The 16623-nt window shown below is 60.3% G+C and overlaps 1 protein-coding gene across 1 annotated transcript in view; it reads left to right on the top strand.

Annotated features, from left to right (window-relative positions):
* The first annotated feature begins 9800 nt into the window (after positions 1 to 9800).
* TIMP2 (TIMP metallopeptidase inhibitor 2) overlaps positions 9801 to 16623 on the top strand; it is a 43815-nt gene continuing 36992 nt past the window's right edge. Inside the window, exon 1 of the mRNA XM_027626259.2 lies at positions 9801 to 9969. Within this exon, the coding sequence (XP_027482060.1) occupies positions 9840 to 9969 (130 nt within the window). The 5' untranslated portion in view covers positions 9801 to 9839. The remainder of the gene's footprint in view (positions 9970 to 16623) is intronic.

Here is a 16623-nt window from a genome sequence, read left to right as displayed (position 1 = left end):
CCCCTCGAGAGGTCTTTTCTAGTGCATCCCTCCCAGGAGGCACTCGGTTCAGCCTGAGCCATGTCATTGGCCTTTTTAGAGCACACAACATTGCCAACAATCCCATTTCCTGCCCCAGCTCTGGGCCCTCCCCACCCTCGGCTACCCCGCTCACCTGGGCGCCCCCCTGGGCCTCTAGGACTGGCAGTCCAGCTGTGTCTGAGTAACACTATCCCCCAGTGTCCGCCGGACCCTTGGAGAAAGCCAGGCCTTTCACCACCACCACCCCCCCCCCCCTCCGCTTGTCCTGCTGGGTGTTGTGTTTTGATTCTCGGCTCACAAGGAACCTGCAAAAAATATTTTCTTTGGCAGCCGATGAGGGAGTAGCAGCCCCAGACATGCCTTTCAGGCAACGTCCGAGCCTGGGGAAGCTGCTGTCCTCCACATCTGCCAGGAGCTGTGGCCGTGGGCAAGGTCAGGGTTTGGGCCTCATCCATCTTGAGTAACGTTCTTTCCCCCATCAGGTTTTGAGAGATCCCAAGGCCTGGGAGACAGGCCTGGGCCAATGGCCAGGATGCCAGGGGGGTGGGATCTGGCCCTCCAGAGGCCCAGACCCTGACTGCCTTCTCCCATTGCCAAAAGGAGAGGGTATAGGGGTCTCACAGGCAGGCAGTCAAGGGCCCAAAGTCTCCCCCATCCACCCTCGTGTCTTCTTCTGGGGGCACAGCCCTCCCTCCAAGAGGGGAGGGAGGGCACCTGCTCAGAGGGGCTGTTCTCACTCTCCTTCTGAACAGGTCTGTCCTTCAGGTCCAGGCCCTGTCCAACCAGTGGGTGCTGGTGGCCACAGCCACTGAGCTTTGTGTGGGCAGTCACCTGACCCTGGCTGGCCCGTCAGATCCACGCTCACAAGAACAGGACCCTAGAGGAGATGAATTAGATGACGGTGTTTGAACCAAAGGGCCAGCAGGTTGTGGTGGACCAGCCAGGCTGGGATGCAGACACACAGAGAAGCCAGCGAGAGAAAGGAGCCAGGGAGAGGCAGGTGGCTGAGCCCAGCCATCCAGGGGGACGAGAGGAGGAAGAAGAGGGAGGGGACAGGGTCCCTGATGATGTACAGCTGTACCCTTCAGTCTCCCAAAGTTTTCCACATCCTTCGAATAAAGCCCACTTTAGTTCAACTATCTCACTTGGGTGTTTATTCCTTAGAGCCCCCAAATCCAGACAGGTTACCCTCAGGACACCTGTCCCCAGGTGGAAAGAGCTTTCCTCACCAACCTCCAGGTGGAGGGAGCCCTCTTCTTGTCCCTCCCATTGGCTGGGAGGCCCTTTTTGCTACACATTCCCCAGGGGCCTTGAGTTCTTGAAGAAAGTGCTTGCCTGGGTTCGGGACATCTCCCCCATCCCTGGTGTCCAGGGGATGGGTTCAGGGCAGAGGGGCCTTCTAGATTCTGAGTAAAAGTCACTGGGAAGCCTAGTTCAGTGGACCCTAAAAAGTATGCTGCCTGGGCATGTGGCTGGTGGAAAAAGGTAACAGGTTTCGGAGCGTGGCAGATTTGGGTTTGAATCCTGGCTCCAGCAGCTTCCAATTTATGCAACCTGCTCTTTGTTTCTTGGCCCCTTCATACCAATAGCATCCAGGACTTGCCACGTGCTAGACACCTTCCTGTAAGCTCCTCTAGACCGTACTGCTGGTGGGATCCCATTTTGCAAACAAGAAGCAGAGACAGGTGAGGATGAGAAATCATGCACAAATCTTGCAGTTGGTGATGGGAGATAAACCCGTCTGATTTATCTGATCCTGGGGAGCTGGTCTTGCCCCAAGGGGAGAAAAAAAGAGTCTTGTGGTATGATAAGCCCTGGTAAAATAAAGAAGTTAACATGCTTCTCTACGCGGCAGAAGGACAGATAACCCTTCAAAAAAACACAAAAACAACTACTCTTCCCCGATTGACACAGGAATGACTACATCCAGGATTTGCTTCAGAATAACCCGCTGGGGCCAGCGCTGATGGGTTGATGGTTTTCAAAGCTGGGCATCGGTGGCTGGGTGAGCATGATCCTGTTCTCTCTCTGTGTCAATATGCTTGCAAGTTTTCGTAACAAACTGTTTTTTAAAAAAGTAGCAAGAAGGAACAGGGCCAGGGTGGAGGAGCAATCCTGTGAGGGGCTGTCGTGGTGCAGACAGTGAGCTCCACAGGGAAGGGAGCCCGGAAGCCCCTCCCCACGGCCCCCGCCCGCCGCGCCCCCTCCCCACGCCCCTCCCTGTTGACTCCCTTGTGGTCCAAGAACCCTCTGCTCTGAGTAATAAATGCGCGCTCTCTTGGCGGGACATGTGTTTCCAATCATTCTGCTCCATGGTGAGTCACCCCCGACAGCTGCTGCCTGTCTGTCTCCCACCTCTTACCTTCAGATCCCGCCATGACGACAGCCCAGGCCCTGCTCCCCTCCGCCCCAGGTCTGCGCTCAGCCCGCCAGCCGGCGCACAGCCCCTGCCTCCTCCCACCTGTGCCCCTTCGCACAGGTCCGTCCTTACATCTGGAACAGTGTCCTCCCCAACACCCCCCACCCCGATGGGATAACGCATTGTCCAGGTTTCATTTATCCCAGGCAAAGCACCCCCCCACCGCCCCCCAGACCCTCTGACCCCACGGATGCCCATCCAGCACCCATGCCCGCCTGTGGTTCTTTCTGCTAACGGGTGGTTCCTGCTGCAGGAGGAAAGGAGCCATGTCTGCCCCTTCCCGGCCCCTGGCACCTGCAGAGGCCTGGCAGATAGATGGCAGGTGCCCAACACATTCTCGTTGAGTAAGTGAATGAATGAACAAATGAGCTATAACCTTAAGAAGCAGGGAGTCGTGGGAAAGCCAGACACAAAGACAACCCTTTAGAGAAAACGCAAGGAGCATGAGGAGTCCAGGCAATGGGCTCTGAAGGGGCCGCGTTCATCATTGTCCCTGCTTTGGGCATCCCACTGTCCACACGACTCCAGCTGGGCACCTCCCTAGGATAGAAATCACTCACAGGCCACCTTCGGCTGGCTGGGCCGGCTGCCTGAGGCACCGTGAGGAGGGATCTCCGGCCACATCCAGGCTCAGTGGGGAAGGAGTGCTCGGGGTCTGATGGGGGCTGGGGGGTGGGGAACACAGGCATCCCCCCACTTCCCCAAGGAGTCAGACCACAGTCCGATGTGATGGGGAGCACTAACGCGGACCCACAGCACCCTTGCTGCTGGAGCATCACCCACCCGGACCCCAGTGCCTCCCCCATGGGCATCCAGGTCACACCTGTGAGGGGGTGCCTGAGTCGTAGCGGGAGAAAGCAGGGGACACCGAGAGGTGGCTGGCTATTGGCCTTGTTCCCAGGGCCAGGAGCACAGGGGCAGAGCTGGGGCTCTCCAGGAAGAGCAGAGAAGCAGCAGGGTGTGGGGAGATACTGAGCACGTGGGTCCCCCCTGCACCCAGGGGCTGGACAGGCCAGGGAGCTGCAGGTACCAGAGTGAGCAACTGCCTTCGGGCGCCTCTTGTGTGTGGAGCTGAGCAGGCTCTCCTAGACAAGGAGGGGGCGAAGTTGCCAATGCGCCAGGGCCAAACTCCAGAAGCCAGCTGGAAATGGTGGTGCGGACCCAACGACTCACTTTCCAAGGAGCCCGGTCCCTCCTTGCCTTTCTCATGAATCTGCTGTCTTCTGATCTTCTGGCTGGTGACCCGAGCCACCCCCAAACCCGCTCTTTCTGTTGCCTGGCATTTCAGCTCAAGGTTGAAGGAGCGCCTTTAGGAATTCTGCCCCCTCACCCTCATCCCGTCCTCCCCTGGATGCCGTCCAGTGGCTGGGCCCTTTTCCATATATGCCGAGGCTGGTCACAGAGGGAGGGAGGGAGGGAGGTGGGCTGGAATCTGAAGGTGACAAGAGCCTGGGCCAGAAGCGCAGCGTCGCTGGCCACACTGAGAACCCGGAGCAGCCCCGAGGAGAGAGAGCCAGGGGAGAGGAGCGGGAAGAAGGCAAGGCAGGAACATAGGAAGAAAAATAGGATGGGGAGAGGGAAGAAGAGAGAGAGAGAGGAAATTCCTGGGCACAGTCCTAATCATAGCCTTGAAATGAAATTTACTGCTGCACTCAGCATGGGACGCCCGCCAGCGCTGCCAAACCGGCCCCCCTTCTGTTTGGATTAGGCGATGACATCATGGCCATGGGCCCGGCACTGCCAGCACCAAAGAGGACGATGGCGGCAGGAAACCTGAGCCTCCAGCCCCTGGGCTTCCAGGGAGGGGAACCTGAAACCAGCCGAAGTCAGCCTCAACACCCCCCTGCTGAGCTGGCCCGCTCGCTGGTCCCCGTCTGCCCTGCTCCTGGCCGGCACCTGGTCCCCAGGTCGCCAGCAGAGGCGGCCTGCCGGAGCAGGCCTGGGACGGACGGAGGAGCGCTGGGTTCCCGGCTCTGCTCGCTGGCCCTGCTCCCTGGCCCGCCCGTGAAAGGAAGCATATGACACATGCCCGCGGCCAAAGGCGACGGCTTGGGCACGGGAGAACGCAGAGCGGCGGGTGTGGGAGCCGGCGCCGGCTGGGCTCGGCCTGCTCCTCTGGGTTTCGCAGGAACGGAGTCAAAGGTGGGCCAGAGGAGAGCCCCCGCTGGCGGCCTGCGGGACGGGACGCCCTCTGCGTCGGGCGGAGGCGGAACGAACGAGGCCTCTGTGGGGAGAGGCAGTGCCCACCCAGAGCCCAGGTGGAACGGGGTCCACAAAGGCTCGGGCCCAGGGGACGCGGCGGTGGCGCCAGCCCGCCTCCCCGGAGGAAGCGTGTGTGCTGTCCGCTCCCAGACAGCTCAGATGTGGCGGCCCCTTCAAGCCAGTGACTTCACGGGCCTGCCCGCTCACCCAGGGACAGCCTCCCTCCCGCCCTCCCTCCCTCTCTCTGGAGTTACTCTAGACTGGATCAGAGCAACACGGGCGGGCGGTGTTGGGACGCTGCCCGGCCTGTGTAGGCTGTGCGCGGGGCAGCGGGCGGGCGGGGCCCACGGGCGGGCAGCGCGCAAGGTGAGTGCCCAGGGTGGGTGCCCAGGCTCCGCTGCCTTTCCCCGTGGGGCGCCTGCCTGGGAGGAGAGGACGGGGGGTGCCTGGAGGGGAGGCAGACGGTGAAGGAGAGAGAGGCCGAGGCCCCAAGGAGAGATGGCATAAAACAGAGCCACGGAAGCAGAAGCTCAGGGCAGTGTGGGTGTGACGGGGTGGGGTCACCGAAGTAAATGCCGCGAGGAGCTGTGGCCAGGCTAGGCCTTGATGGCGCCATGCAGGGAGCCCTGGAAACATCCGTACTTCCGCCCCAGGAGCTATCCATTGCAGGACTGAAGCTTTACCTGAAAATTGCTTTCCTTGCTGCAAGGGGCAGCACAGGAAGCTCATCCCGGGTCCCCCAGGTCCCCTCCACCTGGAGACACTCCACCAGGAACTTTGCGGTGAACACCCTCTTCCTTATCTGTCCCTACCCATGAATCTATGTAATTTCATGTCAGTGAAATATTATGTGTACTGTTTGCTCATGGACACGGGCACTAAACAACCCTTTAACTATCCCTTGCCCTCCCTGTCTCCCCAGAGAGCCCGCGTGGACACACCGGCCCGCCATCCCGCGTGCCCTTGTCCAGGCCACACGCGGGCACAGCGACCTCCCACGTGCGCTGGTGCTTGCTCTCAAAAATGGAAATTGTTTCTCTGTCGCTGCATTTTGCTTTTTCAAGTCCAAAGATTTTATCAAATTCCCTTCACTGGTGGTGATCAACCAGGTGGTTTTGCTCCCCCACGGGGACGTTAGGCAATGTCTGAAGATGTGTTTGGTTGTCACAACTTGGGGGGGGTGGCATTTTAGAGGGTGGAGGCCAGCGATGTTGCTCAACACCCACAGTGCACAGGGTGCCCCTGCCCCCCCTCAAGAGAACAGTCTGACCCAGAGGTCAGTGCTGCTGAGGCAGAGAAGTCAGGCCTGGCTGAAGAGGGTTAATAAGGGCATTAATGAAATGAATGAATGCGGAAATTCCTTCGAGTGTCCACCTCTGGTCATGAACGTGCTAACTGTGCAGAGACCTGCAGCCCGTCTCCAGGCCACAGGCGGCCCTGCCCCTCTTGACTCACCTTCTTGTCATGGGGAATATTCCTCGCCAGGAACATGGAGAAGAGATATCTGGCCCCGGGGGTGGGGGCACCACCTGCCTATGGGGCCATGAGTCAGACGCCCAGGCGGGATAGGGGCCCATTGTGATCCCGATCGCTCTCCTAGAGCCACGCATCCCACAGCCCCAGAAACCTCCCAGGTGGCCGGGCGCACTGACGTCCCCCAGCCCCCCTCACGGCCACAGGCTCCCCACCGCCCCAAGAGCTGCCCAAGGTACTCCCACTCTTTCGAATCTAGCTTCCTGGGCCGGTGGGGCCAATTTTAAGGCCCATACGCCGCGGAGCGTCTGGCTGTCTGGAACCTGCTGGAAGGAGTGTGGAGGCTTCAGCTCCACCCCAGCTGTCTCTCGAGAGAAAACACACTCCACACACTCAGGAGGCAGTTGATTTTCTCCAAACAGAGAGAGTGAGTCTATGGAGAAGACACACTTCCGGTGCTCGCCCCATGCCGGGGGGGGGGGGGGGGGGGGGGGGGGGGGGGGGGGGACCGAGGCCTGGGAGGTCACTCTGACTGTTTACCTGACTGGAGCAGGAGGGAGGAGGTACTGGCATTTCCTCCGGGGCTGGTCAGTGTTCACTCGGCCAAGCCAAGCCCAGGACCTGTTTACGGGGCGTGCCCCGACCTTAGTGGGACGGCTAACAGCTCTGCTGGGCTCTGCGTTGGAAACGTCTCTTGGTGGGGGAGGCAGGGGCAAGGTGAATGTTTCTGGTGGGCAGTGGTGGGCCCGGGAGCGAAGTCCCCCTCCCTGGCTGGCCTGGCAGGGGCTGCCCCCTCCTGTCTGTCCTAAGAGTCAGCCCGGATACAAGCTGAGGTCCAGCAGGCCGTAATCAGAAAGGATCCTGGGAAACGGGCTGGGATCTCCTGCACGGCTCCCCTACGGGCCCACTCCCCAGTACCGAGGTAGTGGAGGCCGGTTAGCATGGAAGGCAACAGAGGGAGCTACCCGCCCCAGGGGCTCTCCCCCCCCCATGGGTGTGGGCCATCCTGACCCCCGCCTCCTTCTTGGGGGTGGGGATTCAGAGTGCAGCCGTTGCCCTGAGGTCATCCTGCATCAGCCAAGCCCTCTTGGCATGGGGTGGAGAGCGCATGAAAGAGCATCTTGTTGATGTCAGTAGCCAGATTCTGATCTCCTCCCACCTTCAGTACATTCCTTCCTTATTGGAGGCCTCGGTTTCCTTGGTTTTGAGATGGAAGATACCACCTGGAAGAGCAGGTCGAGGATGGGAAGACGAACAGAGAGGTCCACGGGAGCGGAGGCTGCTGGCAAGCCTCAGGTGGCAGTCAGATGGCCGGGGTGGGGGACACGGAGCTGGAGGAGGGGACCTGGGTTCCAGGAGTGCTCGGTCCCTTCACCTGCTATGACCTCATGAGAGCCATTAGACACGTGGTGCCCCGTGGTAACAGCCGACACAGGCACCAGATTCTAGAGACCGTGTCAGCCATTCGGAGCAATCCATTAGAAAGGGGTTTAATCAACATTTTGTGGATGGGGCGGCAGAAGCAGGGCTAGCGAGGTGGCTGGGCTGCCGTGTCTGTGTCATGCTGGTGCCCTCTGCCCCCCAACTCTGTCCTTACAGAGGGACCTGCGCTGCCCCTCTGCTCAAAACCCTCCATTAGCTCCCAAATCACTCAAAATAAAAGGTGCGTGCCCTCCCCTCCCAGCCCTTCTGACAACAAGTGGGTGCTAGCTGGCCCCTTTCCCTCACTTTCCTCCTCCTTCGCTGGCTTGGGGGTCTTTCTGCGCGCGCTGCCCCTGGGACTTCTGTCTGTTCGGTGGATTTCTAAATGCCCTGCTCTTAGGACGGTGACTACTGTAGATTCTCCTATAAACCCTGTTAATGGGAGGGAGGCAGGCCAGGTCCCTTGTCTCCACCCCCACGCAATGACCTGCCCCACCCCCCACCCCCGCCTTGCGCCACCATCAAACCTACTGCCAGAATAGTTATCACCCTCACCTGTGCTCGATGGCCAATGTATCTTGCCTAAAAGGACAGGGTGCCCCTAGGTTATCTGTTTCTCTCATAAACTGACAAATCGACTTTGGATTCTGTAAAGTTCAATAGCATTTTGCTCCACTCGCAATAACGAAAGGGCCGGGCAGGAGGGGCAAAGGCAAGAGACAGCCATCAGGGTATAATTTTTTAATTAACCACTAAAAAGTTAGCATCCTACATCATTTCAAGACGACACAATTCTATCTTACAGGAACAAAAGCTGGAAGAGTGACTTTGGATTTGTCAGGGTGCTAAAAATAACCACGCTGCCTCTTTAACTTTGCACCCAGTTGAGTGCTGCAAAGACACATAAACAGAAAGAAGCCGTTTTTTCCAGCCTTCCAGTATTTTCCAGTCTCCTATGGCAAGTCAGCACCACGCAGTTTAGTGGGCAATTACTCCTCCATTTAGAGCCCTCCAGCTAGATTACAGACGTCCTGCGGGCAAGAGGGGGGGGGGCCTGTGTATAACAGCACCAACCGATCACAGAGGGGCTCAGGGCAGACTCGGTGACAGGCACACAGGGACCCTGGTGACCACGCATCCCACGCTTCTCTGCACCTCCAAGATCCCGGCCTTTCCTGGAACACGGAACTGTTTTGGGGAAAGTCCTTCAGTCCCACATTTGTGGGCAAAGGGAGGGAACTGTGAGCAGAGCCCAGCAAATGCTTTCCTCCAATCCTACTGACTCTCGGACTCTTAGGCCCACCCCTCTGGCTCTTGTTGGCTGGTCAAAAATATGGCCAGTTTATATAAAATCCTGTTTTGTTCATAGTAACCACTCCCCCTCCCCCTCCATCTGAACTGGCCAAGCGCACTTAAAATTCTAAGACCTCCATTTGTAAAAGGAATCTTCAGTCAGCTTCCCCAGGCCACCTACCACGGGGGGCATGAGCTGGGGGCTGGAATGACCCCTGCTCTGAAGCGCACATCCCTTTTGCTCAATCCCTGGCTAAGGGACCCCAGGGCTGTAGGGGAATCAGGCAGTGTACACCTCCCGTGCCAAGCTGGAGGGGAAGGGGGGGTGGGCGGGCGCCTGGTGCCCTTGAAGGGTGGGCTGCGAATCCCAAGTGCTGAATCAGGGCCCCCCCTGGGCGCCGCCCCCGCCCCGCAGCTGCCACCCCGACCTCGGGCGATCTGGGGGGTGGGGGTGGGGTGCTGGGGAGCTGCGGGGGCTACGGGGCGCGGCCCGGGGCTAGGCGCGCAGCGGCGGGCCCCCAGACGTGTCTGCGGGTCCGGGCACAACAAAGCCCAGTTTAGGGGAGGGCGGGGAGGCGCGGGAGGCGCGCGGGGAGGGGGCGGCCGGGAGCTCCCGGAGCCGCATTGGCCGCCCGCCACCGGGGGGCGGAGCCGGCACGCCTCCGAGCGCAATAAAAGGCCGGCTCGGCCCGCGCCCGCAGCGCACGCATCCATAGAAGGCAGTGGAAGCTCCCGGCGCCCGGTCGCGCGCGTTCCCTCGCTCGCCCGCCTCGCCGCCCCCACCCGCCTCCTCGCCGCCGCGCCCCGCGCCCCGCGCCCCCTCTCCGGCCCGCGACAAAGACCCGGCAAAGTTTGCGCGGGCGAGCGCGGGCCAGGTGCGGAGGGCGCGCCCGCGGAGCGCAGCGAGCCCCGCGCGGCCCCGGCGCGCCCAGAGGCCAGCGCCCGCAGAGCCGCGGCGGCGGCCGAGCCCCGCGCCCCGCGCCCCCGCGCCCCCGCGCTCCCGCCCGCCATGGGCGCCGCGGCCCGCAGCCTGCGGCTGGCGCTCGGCCTCCTGCTGCTGGGGACGCTGCTGCGCCCGGCCGACGCCTGCAGCTGCTCCCCGGTGCACCCGCAACAGGCGTTTTGCAACGCAGACGTAGGTAAGGACGGCGACCCCGCCCCGGCCCGGTGCCCGCCTCCCCGAGGGTCCGCGGGCGCCCCGCCCGCCCGCATCTTGCCGAGGGGCCCACGCCCGGACGCCGGCCCCTCGGGCCTTCTAGAATCCTGCAAGTTGACGCCAAAATCGCACTTTCTTTTTCTCCTTACGTCTCCCTTTTCTTTGCCTCTCTGCCGAGATGCTTCTCAACCTCAAAATTCCACCGAAATTCCTCCGCAGCTCCAGCCCCAGAAAAGGGAGCCAGGGAACGGATTGGGTTTGGCAGGCGGAGGGCCCTGGGATGCCAGCGTGGGGGGCGGGGAGAGTGGGGGACACAGCGTGGGATGGGGAGAGTTCCGGCCCCAGGGGGCTGGAGAACGGGGGACCCGGGAGAAACTTTCACAGATGAGACGGAGATGGGCTTCTGTGGCCCGAGGCTGGGTGGGGAAAGGCTTCCGTGCCTGGCACTCTCCCACCAGCCCTGTTTGGGGACTCACCGGATGAAGCTGGGGCAGAATGGAGGCTTCCCTCCCCTGGCCAGGCTCCCTGGGCACAGAGGGGCAGCCGGGAAGGGCAGGTAGAGCCCCAAAGGCAGCTCCTTGCTCTGTGCCCAGGAGGCACCGCACACAGGGCTGGACAGGGAGGAGGGTCCCTGAGTGGTTTGCTGCGGGTGACTGCTTTTTCAGGACATCCACAAAGACTGGAGAATGTGGGGCAAGTGGGGCTGTGTGGCTGCTTAGAATCCTCGGAAAATATCTTTTCTCCTCAGCACTCCTCGCTCTGCAAAGGTGGGAGCAACCAAGGGAGGGAGGAGCAGCCCGGTATTTGTTCTGATCCACGCAGGGGCCGCAGGGGCGGGAGACAAGTAGGGAGAACGCAGCAAAAATGGGAGGAACCAGCTCGACCCCAGAGGTTTCTGTCCGGGCCTCCAACCGCCCTGGTGAGGGTCAGCCAGGATTTCCTGGGCTGAGTTTAGTTTAGCCAGAAGGACAGATGTGCAGCAGGTGGGCCCCTGTGCCACCCCTCCCTCCTCCCCCCCCCCCCCCACTGGCTTCTCAACAGGTTTAGGTTCTGCTTCTAAGTCTCAGCCGGCTGAACATCTGGTTGCCAGGCCAGATGGGGTAAGGCTGGCTGCCCTCACCTGTGCAGACCCAGAGCCAGGGGCTCTGGGTTTCTCCTGTTGTCAGCCTTGCTCTCCTTATCTCCCCACACCCCACGCCTCCTGGCCACACCCGAGTTGGCCCTGTGACCTACCACCTAGCCCAGGGTGTCTGCAGGTGTTCTCACCTGCAGGGATCACGTGACTCTGCCACCTTGGTGTGAGACGTGGTTCGTAGTTTTATGTAAAGCCTGAGGCAGGGGGCATAAGGCTGACTCCCTGATTGGGCTTTGGTGCTCAGCAGGATTTGAGGGCAATGCACGCTGCCCTTCCTCTGTGGTGTCCACAGGCCCCTTTGCTAAGAGCGAGGCCATGCCTCTGACCATCAAGCTGTAGGGCAGGGTGGTCCCAAGGCCCAGAAGGAACGGAGTCTTGTAAGGCGCTTGGGCTTGGTTCACAGGAGCCGAACAAGAAAGGGCTGGGCCTTGCTTGGGACCACCTCACACCCTTCAGCTGCGTGGGAAGAACTTCCAGCCACTTCCTGGCCTGCCCAGTAAGCTGAGGCAGCAAAGGGTCAGGGGTGAGGAGCTTCAGCAAGCCTTGAGGTTCTTTCCTGCTTTGTGCATTCCTCTCTCCTCCACCTGGCTCTCCTGTCGTGTGTGTCCCGTTTCTTCACATCAGGATCATGCAAGAGCCTAAATTTTACCCTGTCCCCGCTCGGAGGCCCTTGTCGGGCAGCCGACACCAGACTTGGACTGCAAAGCCCAGTCCGTGACATTCCTGGGGCCACCAGAGTGAATCCACAAACTGGGGGGCTCAAAACAGCAGGAGTTGCTTCTGTCACAGTTTAGGAGGCCCAGAGTCCAAAATCAAGGTATCAGCAGGGTTGGCTCCTCCTGGAGGCTCCGAGGGAGCATCTGCTCCAGGTGGCTCTCTCCCAGCTGCTGCTGGTTACCAGCGATCCTTGGCGTCCCTTGGCTTGTGGACACGTCACTCCAGCGGCTGCTCTGTTTTTGAGGGGGTTTCTCTGTGCCTGTCTGTCCAAATCCCTCTATTAGGAGGACCCCGGTCCCTGGGTTTAGGGCCCACCCTCATGCAGCATGACCTCATCTTAACTTGATCACATCTACAAAGGCCCTCTTTCCAGATACGGTCCCAGACGCAGGTTCTGGGTGGACACGAATTTTCAGGGGAAGTTCTTCGAGCCAAGCTGCCCCAGTCGACCCTTCCGTGCTCGGTCAGCGTGGGGTACGGAGCCGAGACACGCTCGGGGAGGCCCTGGGTGGCTGTGGCATCCACCTCTCAGGGAAGGTTGTGGCCTTTCTGTGTCTGCTTTCTCCTTTAAGGGCGCTTGTTCATGGCGTTCTTGCAACGATCTGGACTCCGGCTGAGAACAGAATTGCCTGGGGCCCTTTGTAAATACAGTCTGGCCGGGACCTCCGTCTGCTCGTGTAGTTTTAAAAGCCCCACAGGTGACTTTGGGCCCCCAGGGGCTGTGGCCCAGGGGCCCATGAAGGGTGATGGCCGCGTGCACGTGGGGGAGACTAAAAGCTGCCCTTCGGTGTGGTGTGCTGACGCCTTTAATTGTTGGCTGTCTACAAGAGGCCGCTGGCTTAAGAAACAGTCGGATTTCTGTCTGCCTGTGTCAGGATTTCTGGGAGCTGGTAGGACCGGAACTGTGGCCGGCAATAGGAGTTCATGATGAGGTCACGGAATTTGGGATGAAGGGAACCGTAGGTAAGAGGTAATGGGGGTCCCTCCGGGAAGGCCCTGTTCCCTGTCCTTGCCAGCAAAGCAGGGACAAGCGGGTTGCGTTCCCTGTCTGAGCGCTGCTCCCGTGTGCTGCTGGCCCGACTCCGACCACCTAATGGAGCTGTGGCCGTGGATGGCAAGCCTGCCCAGCCCCCGGAACCTGGCCAGAGACCAGCTTTGGGCTTGCTCTTCAGGCGGTACCGCCACGGAGGGCGCCTGGAGTCACTCAGCCTGCTGAGCAGCTTGGCAGATCTGGGCCGTCTGGGTCAATTTCTGGAGTGCTGGGTAAATCCAGGAGCTCTGTGGATGGGGGCGGGGGGAGTAAAATCTCACTTCTGGCCTGGGTGGTGGTGCCCAAGGCTAGTCTGGAGGAGTGCCCACCATGGCATCTTTCTCTGGGGGTTGCCGTCTCCAGACATGGCTCTCTGCAAATCCTCTGGTGATCTCCGGCACCAGGTGGAGAAGGGCCCACAGCCAAGGCCACGTGCTGGTTGCTGGGGCGGCAGGTCAGCCCCATACACGCACTGATGGGAGTCCGACGGCAGCCACCCGCAAAAAGCACGCACCAAGCATTCAGAAATGGCCGTGTCTTCCGTGGACATGCGTGCTTGGGAGGAGCAAGGCGGACGAGGTTCCTATGAGTTGAATCAGGTCTTCGGTGCATGGGGGCCAGGTGGGGATGGCGGTCCTTCTGCAGAGCGCCTGAGTGATCTGTGTTCTGAACATCCTCGCTTTCATAGCGGGCTGAGTTTCAGCAAACAGTTTCGGAGTGGCCGGCTCCGCCCCGCGGGACGTGAGGAAGAAGCAAGGCCTGATCCCATCCTCACGAGACACCGTTGCCAGGCAGTGTGCAAGTGGGTTTGGAACTGTCTGCGGCAGGTGGGCAGAGCCCTGCAGATCCCTTCCCCGACGGCCGAGGTGTGGTGTAAAGTCAGACAGATTCATGGGGCTTTGGGCAAATGATAAACAAAGTCACTGTGTGAAAGGGGGGGAATGCATTCTCGGGGTCAGGAGATTGAGGATTTTGAAGGGAGGGGGCCATGGGGGTGCCCCTGGGCCCGGTTTTGGACTGCATCCCTCGAAGGACGTGTTCTGGGCCGGGGGGTGGGGGGGGGGGCGGGGGCGGTGACTAGAACCGGAGCTGCCGGCAGTTCCTGGGGTTGGACTCGGGCGCGGAGGCCGTGCTGGGGTGGGCTGGTGGCTGCAGGGAGCACTCCCCACACCGTGGTACCTGCCTGCGATCTGAGGGCGCACTGCCAGCCTCCAGCCAGGACCCACTCGGTCCTCGGGAATTGGCGGTTGTGGCCTGGGGTCCGTGAGCTACAGACGAGCGTGGATACCTGCCTGTCCTCCCTACAGCCTCAGCTGGGTCGCCAGGCAGACCCGCATGCAGGGTGCATGGTCCACATCCATTGGCAGCATTTGAGCGCGTTGAGAACAAGGATGTAGAAGGCCCCAAGGCTTACGGGGTCGGGAGGGGCGTGTGGCCACCCTAGTCCAGGTGCAGAGCCCCTGCTCCGTCGCCCGAGGGCCTGCAGGTGTGCGGGAACCCCTTAGATTCCATAATGGCTAAGAGATGTGCTTGGAGGAGCCTGGCACCCGGGAGGATGGAAAACACAGCAGGAGAAAGAAAAAGCCTGGAGGAGAAGGGGGAACAGCGTGGCGGGCGGGGTCAGCGCTTCTGCCCTGCCTGGGATGCTCCCTCTCCTCCCAACACACACACGCCCAAGGGACCCAGGGCAGGTGGACCTGTAGCTAGGATGGTCTTCCTGGGAGGAGAAAAGCAGAGCTGGGAAGTCAAGGTTGGAGAGAGTGAGCCCTCACTCTGAGGCGAGAGCTTGGGGAACACACACGCAGGCACGGTTAAGCGCATCGTCGGTGGTGGCAGCGTGGGGATGTGCTGAGCAAAGGGGCCACCTGCCCGGGCAAAGGTGAGAGAGCGTTCTGGGTGCAGATCAGGCCAGAGAGGAGGGCGAGGGGCCAAAGGACACCAGTCTGGCTTATCACATGCAGTCTGCGTCCCCTCCCAAGGGCCCCAGGCGAGCCAGCCATCACGGCGTGCACCTGTGGATGACAGCAAGCGTGACCCCGGGAGTTGGCTAAGAGGCAGATGTCTGAACTGGTGTCCCGAGTTAGAGCCTCAGGGTCCAGGCTGTGGGCACAGGTATTTCTAAGACTGTCCAGGTGATTCTGATGCCTGCCTCCAAGCTTGCACAGGGCAGTCGTCTCCAATGCAGGCTACCTCAGACTAACTTTAGGTTTGAGAAAAGAATGTTCCAGATTTTTAGGTAGACACCGATTGCTGCATTTGTACATAATTTTAAATGGACGGTTAGGTGTTGAGACTGCTGGGCCAGGCTTCTGTCGTGGTGCTGGAGGGTCTGGAGCAAGTATGGAGAGTGAGGACCAGGGGTAAGAGGATCAGTGAGATGCCCCAGAATTTGGGAGGCGAGGTGGCTGAGGAAGTCTTCCAGAGCGAGGGATGATCAGGGGCAGTGTCTCGGGGCAGGTGGGATGAAGCTGGCTCCCCCATCCGGAGCTGGGAGCTCCCAGGACCCGCTCCCCTGGACCCCTGGGGCCTGAACCGGCTGGACTGCTGGGATCCTTCCTGTGTCTCCATCATTGTGTGGATGTGCGGCCCCAGGGGGAAAATGCGCAGAGACCCAGAGGGATCCCATTTTGTAGCGGACAAAACTGTACGGCTCCCTGGGTCAGCTGAGTCTGAATAGTATCTTGGGTTAGGCTTCTGGACACCCCAGCAAGGCAGAGTAGAGAAATATTTAGTCTAAAAAGCAAATTGAGGTGTAGTCTTTGTAAGGAAGGATCCTGTCCTGGGGTATATGGACATCCGTCCAGAGGTAGGCTGGGGGGTGGTGGCAGGGGGTGACTGGTCTTGAGCCCTGAAACTGGGAGCAAAGCTCTGTGTGCGTGTGTGCAGCCCTGAGCCTGGGTGCAGCGGCGGAGCCTGGAGTCCCAGCAGTAGGACCCACAGAGGGCTGTTAGGTGTGGGCAGGGGGGAGTGGGCATGAAGCTACAGGCAGGAGAGTGATTTAAGGGGCTTGTGGTCCCTGGTGGTGCGTGCACTGGGGGGAGGACTTGAGACAGAAGGCAGATCTTGCAGCTGGGGGGGTGGGGTGTGAAGGGCTCGTGGTGGGGTCGCCTCTGGGTTTTGACCTCCGAGCCCGAGGCTCCATTCCCTGTTTGTTTCTGCTGGGGTACAGTGACACTGGGGTCTGCACGAGACAGGCTCGGGCTGTGGCTCAGCAGACAGTGGGAAATGTGTGAGGGGACCCGGAGGGAAGGGAAGAAGAATCAGCAGGAAGCGAGGAGACTTACTTTTTCTAACAAGCCTGCGAGGGAGGCCCCTGTGCAGCCCCCAGCATCGTCCGGGGGAGAGGTCCAGGCACGTGCCCTCTGCCTCCGTTTCTCCAGGAACCCCTTGCTCCAAAGATTAGCCCATCGGCTACGGATGAGCCAAATAAATGGAGCTCTATCCTGATGGCAGGATATTCAGCATTTTGAGCAGCATTACGGATTCGTATTTCTGACCTTGAAGGACGTTCAGGGGGTATTCATTTTAAAAGCCCAGTTGCGGCCTGAATATGCTTTCACGTTTTGAACGTTCTCTCTCTCCGACTGAGACGGAGTCTGGGGCCGACACACATTTTGTTAAAATGTACAGCCAAGCACTCTACGTTTCTCAAGTTTCCGAGTGAGCATGCAGGTCAAGAAACAGAACATTGCTGCCCCCCCGCCCCCAACCCTCTGTTGATCCCTCCTGGCCCTAACTTCCCCTTTTCCTTAGGG

Source organism: Zalophus californianus, chromosome 16 (genome assembly GCF_009762305.2).
Source record: "Zalophus californianus isolate mZalCal1 chromosome 16, mZalCal1.pri.v2, whole genome shotgun sequence".
NCBI lineage: Eukaryota > Metazoa > Chordata > Mammalia > Carnivora > Otariidae > Zalophus > Zalophus californianus.
This window is presented reverse-complemented; position numbering and strand designations above follow the sequence as displayed.